General features: G+C 46.0%; 1 protein-coding gene across 4 annotated transcripts in view; it reads left to right on the top strand.

The window, feature by feature from the left end:
• The window catches only part of ankrd28b (ankyrin repeat domain 28b), a 65,522-nt gene that overhangs the window by 38,137 nt on the left and 19,634 nt on the right, over nt 1-7,751 (top strand). For all 4 annotated transcript variants that reach the window (XM_080768980.1, XM_080768983.1, XM_080768981.1 and 1 more), the window contains 3 exons: nt 2,752-2,826; nt 3,854-4,055; nt 7,032-7,119. In XM_080768980.1, coding sequence (XP_080625106.1) covers nt 2,752-2,826; nt 3,854-4,055; nt 7,032-7,119 — 365 coding nt within the window. The remainder of the gene's footprint in view (nt 1-2,751; nt 2,827-3,853; nt 4,056-7,031; nt 7,120-7,751) is intronic.

Genomic DNA, 7,751 nt, shown 5'->3' with positions numbered 1-7,751 from the left:
GCTCCCTTTGACCTACGATCAAACTAGTCAATTGAATCAATTATATTAAAAAAAAGTGCAACACTATCTCTCTCTCTCGCTCTGTTTCTGGCACAACAGCGCCACTTTTGCCCCTACTGGTACTCATAGTCACATAGGTTAAAGGAGAATTCCATGCTAGAAGGCTTTCCTACATTTCTTACCTTTCTTTGTAGTCGTTACGTCCCCACCAAAGAGGTCCAGGTGGGTTTTTTTGTGCAAAAACTCCTTATTGGCTGTTTCCCCTACCATAAGCCCTCAATGAATTGCATTGAATTGAATGGGGCTATGGGGTGTTGTGCTAAAGAAGTAGTAAAGTGTGCCGCTTGGGTTATTATTTACATTATGAAGAGAGGATATATACAAAACAATTATAATTTTGAGCGATGGAAATAAGCAAATTAGCACAACACCCCATAGCCCCCATTCAATTCCCATTCAATGCAATTCATTTAGGGCTTATGGTAGGGGAAACAGCCAATAAGGAGCTTTTGCACAAAATAACACCTGGACCTCTTTGATGGGGACGTAACGACTACAAAGAAAGGTAAGAAAGCCTTTTAGTTCTCCTTTAACACGGACATTGCTCATAGTCACACACACAGGTTAACATGGACATTGCTGTTCCTTGGAGTGGTTGCACCACTCAACAATAATTGTATGTTGAACTCATGACGTAGACCAGGGTTCCCCAATACATTTTCCTCAAGGGCAGGGCTCGACGCTTAGCATTTTTCCAAGTAGCACGTGTGCGACGAAGTTGAAAAATCTAGTATAGCACACAAATTATTTTAGGAGCACGATGAAAAGTTATCAAGTAATGTGTTTTTGAGGGGCGCTAGCCCCTCCTATGCATACATAGCTTTAGTCCCCACAAATCTCATGATTTGCCATTGACAATGAAAGGGGAATTCAGGTCAAATGTCCACTAAATCTTGTCCCCACACGTTTCAATATTTGCCATTGGCAATGAACGGAGAAATTTGGTCAACATTCCACTAAATATGTGGATTAAACATCAAAACATTAGATGCCATTGACATTGAAAGGAAAATGTACGTCATATTGCAAACGAGCAAATCAGCTATTAAACCAATCACAGCTAGGTATTCTGATGTACGATGATGTATGATGATAAGAGTGTCCCTCACTTCACCCAGGTGTGATTTTTCTTTAATAAAGTGATATGAGGTAGGGACGGGCAATATGGCAAAATAATTCACAATATCTTTTCAGCAATCATCAAAATCTTGATATTCATCAGGATATCATTTTTATGTTTATTTTTATATGATCTAAATAACCAATTTGTTTTTATGCTGATAGAATATTTGTTTTTTATGCAGATAGATATATTAATTAAATTGAATTAAATTATTATCTATATAGCTTTGATTGCTTCAGACAGAACATCTGACACACAGCTACAGTAGACTATTAATTTACTAAGCTGGTAACTTACTCGGCTGCCTACCGTTGCTCGTTAAGCAGGTCACACAATGGATATGGACCACTGATATTTATCCAGCCAGATCGGTGATTACTAATATCATTCATGCTGTGAAACGCATGCTTTTGTAAACGACGCTTTAGGATTGTTTTGATCGACAATAATCCGTCATGTGCGTGCGCGCGTGCACTCTTTATTTGTGCGTGCAGCCGTGCACAGTGTTTCTCCCACGTTTGGTTAAAAGTTGGCGTTCAAACTTTACAAATAAGTTTAGTATTCAACGTGTCGGGGACGCCATCATGCGGCGTTCACTCTGAATGCTAATCCATCACACGCTCTATGCCTCGCACTGCTAAAAGTTTGTGTTTCCACCCGGCTTCCGATCACCGGTGAATCACGTGATTTGTTTTCAGCCGATGCCATTGGTTCAACCAATGGCATCGGCTGAAAACAAATCACGTGATCCACTGAGTGGAGCTGCATTCAATGGCAGCATTATATTAAGCAACACTGCAACACAACATTATGGGCGCGTTCGCAAATAATGCAATGAGCGCACTGCAATGCAAACTAATGGGCGAGTGTGCGCCGGTGTGGTATTTGCGAACGTGCCCATAGTATTTGCACGTGTTTTGCAAATGTTGTAGTCGCACACGTGCTACAAGTTTCATTTCACAACTCGCACAATGCTATTTTTAGTCGCATATGTGAGTACCTTGTCGCACTGTCGAGCCCTGCTCAAGGGCCATATTTTGACTACGGTACCAGGCTGGGGGCCGAGTCGGCACGCGCGAGGTCGAGGTCTTGCCCTGAAATTAATGATCAGGGCAAGACCCCATTTGAAAAGGACCCCCAGTTTGACATGCAGAGGCTACTGACCCCCGTTTAATGCCATTTATAGCTTTTTTTCTTAAAAAAAAAAAAAATCTTCCGCGGGCCACAAGGAGGCGGGCCGCAGATGGCCCGCGGGCCGCTAATTGGGGAACCCTGACGTAGAGATACAACTATGGCTTCTCTGCCCGACACCAATGGTGTGTAAAACTTAATACGCTGAGAGCTTCTATGTACATAGATACGCTGGGAGCTTCTATGTACATAGATACGCTGCCCGCTTGCTGTTGAGGTGCTTTCAGACTTGGATGGTGCGATTGGATGGTGCGATGGCGCGATTCCATACAACGTCAATGTAAAGACCAGGAGATGATTCCATACAACGTCTTTATACAGCGCAGCTTCAGGGTTGTCATAGTAACGGTGTGATGTATCGCTGCTTTCCTTTTCAGCTCATGGAGACCTCGGGAACGGACCTCCTGAACGACTCTGATGTCAGAGCTCCCATCAGCCCCCTGCACTTAGCTGTGAGTATCACCACTATCTGTATCAGCCCCCTGCACTTAGCTGTGAGTATCACCACTATCTGTATCAGCCCCCTGCACTTAGCTGTGAGTATCACCGCTATCTGTATCAGCCCCCTGCACTTAGCTGTGAGTATCACCACTGTCTGTATCAGCCCCCTGCACTTGGCTGTGAGTATCACCACTATCTGTATCAGCCCCCTGCACTTAGCTGTGAGTATCACCACTATCTGTATCACCCCCCTGCACTTAGCTGTGAGTATCACCACTATCTGTATCAGCCCCCTGCACTTAGCTGTGAGTATCACCACTATCTGTATCAGCCCCCTGCACTTAGCTGTGAGTATCACCACTATCTGTATCAGCCCCCTGCACTTAGCTGTGACTATCACCACTATCTGTATCAGCCCCCTGCACTTAGCTGTGAGTATCACCACTATCTGTATCAGCCCTCTGCACTTAGCTGTGAGTATCACCACTATCTGTATCAGCCCTCTGCACTTAGCTGTGACTATCACCACTATCTGTATCAGCCCCCTGCACTTAGCTGTGAGTATCACCACTATCTGTATCAGCCCTCTGCACCAGGCGTACCACCGTCTTTACTAACGTTGATAGTATTGTTGTGTGTTTGGGTCAGGCGTATCATGGTCTCTACTAACGTTGATAGTATTGTCGTGTGTTTGGGTCAGGCGTACCATGGTCTCTACTAACGTTGATAGTATTGTATTGTGGGTCAGGCGTACCATGGTCTCTACTAAAGTTGATAGTATTGTGGGTCAGGCGTACCATGGTCTTTACTAACGTTGATAGTATTGTGCTGTGTTTGGGTCAGGCGTACCATGGTCTCTACTAACGTTGATAGTATTGTATTGTGGGTCAGGCGTACCATGGTCTCTACTAAAGTTGATAGTATTGTGGGTCAGGCGTACCATGGTCTCTACTAACGTTGATAGTATTGTGCTGTGTTTGGGTCAGGCGTACCATGGTCTCTACTAACGTTGATAGTATTGTGCTGTGTTTGGGTCAGGCGTACCATGGACACCACCAGGCCATGGAGGTTCTCGTCCAGTCTCTCCTGGACCTGGACGTGAGGACGGCCCAGGGCCGCACGCCGCTGGACCTGGCGGCCTTCCGGGGCCACGTGGAGTGCGTGGACGTCCTCATCAACCAGGGGGCCTCCATCCTGGTCAAGGACTACACGCTGAAACGCACGCCCATCCACGCTGCAGGTACGTCTCCGCCTTTCGGTCCAAAACATGGTCGAAGAGGTCTGTTTTTAGGGGCACAGTGGCACAGTTGGAAGTGCTGTCGCCTCACAGCTAGAAGGTCCTGGGTTCGATTCCCGCTCTGGAAGCTGTGGGTGCTGGCGGCGTGTTCCCTCCTCCGCGTCATCAGTGCCCATACCCGAGGCGGGGGTTGGTGATAGGGCCTTTCTGTGTGGAGTTTGCATGTTCTCCCCGTGTCCCCTAGGGTAGGTACCCTCACATGTTCTCCCCATGTCCCCTAGGGTAGATACCCTCACATGTTCTCCCCGTGTCCCCTAGGGTAGGTACCTTCACATGTTCCCTCCGTGTCCCCTAGGGTAGGTACCCTCACATGTTCTCCCCGTGTCCCCTAGGGTAGGTACCCTCACATGTTCTCCCCGTGTCCCCTAGGGTAGATACCCTCACAAAAACATGCCGTAATCCTGGTCTCTAAAACTACCTCCCCCTGGCCAGCCGGGGCGCCTGATGGAGGGGAAAGGAACTGGTCGGAATAACGTGTCCCTTCCACGCTCTACGTCTGGCCGGGGAAATTCCCCTCTGTCAGGTGAAAAGAAGCAGCTTGGACTCCTCATGCATAGAAGGAGGCATGAGGTCAGTCCGCTGCCCCCCCAGGTTGGCAGAGGAAGTGTAGCGCCCAGGATTACATTAGATAATTGGCACTGGGTGAAAAAAGAAAACTGGGTTACAAAATCGTGGGATAAAACTTAAAAAATCTCCTCGGCCGTCTCGGCATTAAACAAACTGAGGCAGCGGTGGCCGAACGGTTTGCCGAGCGGTCTTGATATCGGAATAAAGCCGGCACGTTAAAATGACCACCGCTGAAGTGCCCTTTGAGCAAGGCATTGAACCCCTACCATGAAATGTTCTATGAGCAGGGCCTGGCTGTAAACAAGTTATTGAGCTTAGTCCAGTTACCCTGGGTAAACATGGTACCTTTCCTTTCCTTAGTCCAGTTACCCTGGGTAAACATGGTACCTTTCCTTTCCTTAGTCCAGTTACCCTGGGTAAACATAGTACCTTTCCTTTCCTTAGTCCAGTTACCCTGGGTAAACATGGTACCTTTCCTTTCCTTAGTCCAGTTACCCTGGGTAAACATGGTACCTTTCCTTTCCTTAGTCCAGTTACCCTGGGTAAACATAGTACCTTTCCTTTCCTTAGTGCAGTTACCCTGGGTAAACATGTTACCTTTCCTTTCCTTAGTCCAGTTACCCTGGGTAAACATAGTACCTTTCCTTTCCTTAGTCCAGTTACCCTGTGTAATAATAATAAAACTTTATTTGTATAGCACCTTTCATGACATGAAATGCAGCTCAAAGTGCTTTACAGAAAAATGGAGAATAAAAGCAAGGCAACAACATTAAAAACAAGCAGTAATGCAATACAGTGAGTACATGAATAACAAAAATAAAATATCAATTAAAAGCAATGTTGTAGAAGTGGGTCTTGAGCTGAGCTTTAAAAATGTCTACAGAGGTAAACATGGTACCTTTCCTTTCCTTAGTCCAGTTACCCTGGGTAAACATGGTACCTTTCCTTTCCTTAGTCCAGTTACCCTGGGTAAACATGGTACCTTTCCTTTCCTTAGTCCAGTTACCCTGGGTAAACATGGTACCTTTCCTTTCCTTAGTCCAGTTACCCTGGGTAAACATGGTACCTTTCCTTTCCTTATAGTCCAGTTACCCTGGGTAAACATAGTACCTTTCCTTTCCTTAGTCCAGTTACCCTGGGTAAACATGGTACCTTTCCTTTCCTTAGTCCAGTTACCCTGGGTAAACATGGTACCTTTCCTTTCCTTAGTCCAGTTACCCTGGGTAAACATAGTACCTTTCCTTTCCTTATAGTCCAGTTACCCTGGGTAAACATAGTACCTTTCCTTTCCTTAGTCCAGTTACCCTGGGTAAACATGGTACCTTTCCTTTCCTTAGTCCAGTTACCCTGGGTAAACATGGTACCTTTCCTTTCCTTTCTGCCAATAAAAAATATCATTATTATTTCTATTATTAAGCCAAATCAGAGCACTTGGTTTTTGAGCCAGAAAACCTCAGACCACAGAAAATCTACTGAATGTGTTAAGGGTTTAGGGTTAAAGTTTTTTACTTTGGCTCAAGAGGTAGAGCAGGTCGTCCAATGATCCATGGGCCGGCGGTTCGAATCCCGGCTCCTCCTCCTCCTGTCTGCATGTCGAAGTGTCCTTGGGCAAAGACGCTGAACCCCAAATTGCTCCCGATGTGCTGGTTGGTACCTTGCATGGCTTCCGCCGCCATCGGTGTATGAATGTATGTGTGAATGTAATGCATGTAATGCACAATCTATGTAAAGCGCCTTGGATAAAAGCGCTATATAAAAATGCACCATTTACCATTTAGGTTTTTTGGGTGCAATTGAGCTCAGAAAGCGTACAAGTAAATAAGAAAAATTACAAAACGCATTATGTAATGCTTTAGCTATTGAAAAATAGCAGACCTACAAGCTCGTAGCGCGCCACTCGGTGGCGCGCTACGAGCTTGTGGGTCTGCTATTTTTGAAAAATCGAAGAACGACTGACACATAGAAACATAGCTTTTTCTCAGAAAACTGTCAGGATGTAGAAGAACATTTATAGAATCTGATCTCAGGTCAGAATGGGTGGCTAACAGAAAGACATTGCATTGTGTTAACCCATTCTGACCTGAGATCAGATTCGTACGAGGTTTCCACTGGACACACACTGGTCTGATGAACCCATTCTGACCTGAGATCAGATTTTTATAAATGTCAGTCGTTCTTCGATTTTTCAAAAATAGCAGACCTACAAGCTCGTAGCGCGCCACTCGGTGGCGCGCTACGAGCTTGTAGATCTGCTATTTTTCAATAGCTAAAGCATAACATGATGCTAACACCAAAACGGGTTCCCGTTCAGAATGTGTTACTGAATGTGTTTTTATTGTTAATTCCCAACAGCCACAAACGGACATTCAGAATGTTTACGACTGCTGATCGGAAACGCTGACCTCCAGTGTGCCGTGGACATTCAGGACGGGAACGGACAGTAAGTACAGTACAATATACAGTAAGATACTATGAATGCACAGTAAGTACACAGTAAGATACTACCACTGCGCTGTGAGCTTGTAGATCGGCTAATTTCAGCATGCAGCCAAGTGTAAAATCACGCATTCGATGCTAAAATCTTAACGATATTCAATCGACTAAAACTAGACCACGTTTCAGATGACTAAACAACTATGACTGAACTAGAATCTAAATTTGCTGTCAAAATCAACACTGGTTGACAACCCTCACATGTTCTCCCCGTGTCCCCTAGGGTAGGTACCCTCACATGTTCTCCCCGTGTCCCCTAGGGTAGGTACCCTCACATGTTCTCCCCGTGTCCCCTAGGGTAGGTACCCTCACATGTTCTCCCCGTGTCCCCTAGGGTAGGTACCCTCACATGTTCTCCCCGTGTCCCCTAGGGTAGATACCCTCACATGTTCTCCCCGTGTCCCCTAGGGTAGATACCCTCACATGTTCTTCCCGTGTCCCCTAGGGTAGGTACCCTCACATGTTCTCCCCGTGTCCCCTATAGGGTAGGTACCCTCACATGTTCTCCCCGTGTCCCCTAGGGTAGGTACCCTCACATGTTCTCCCCGTGTCCCCTAGGGTAGGTACCCTCACATGTTC

Source organism: Protomyctophum bolini (assembly GCF_963924005.1).
Source record: "Protomyctophum bolini genome assembly, chromosome: 7".
Taxonomy (NCBI): domain Eukaryota; kingdom Metazoa; phylum Chordata; class Actinopteri; order Myctophiformes; family Myctophidae; genus Protomyctophum; species Protomyctophum bolini.
This window is presented reverse-complemented; position numbering and strand designations above follow the sequence as displayed.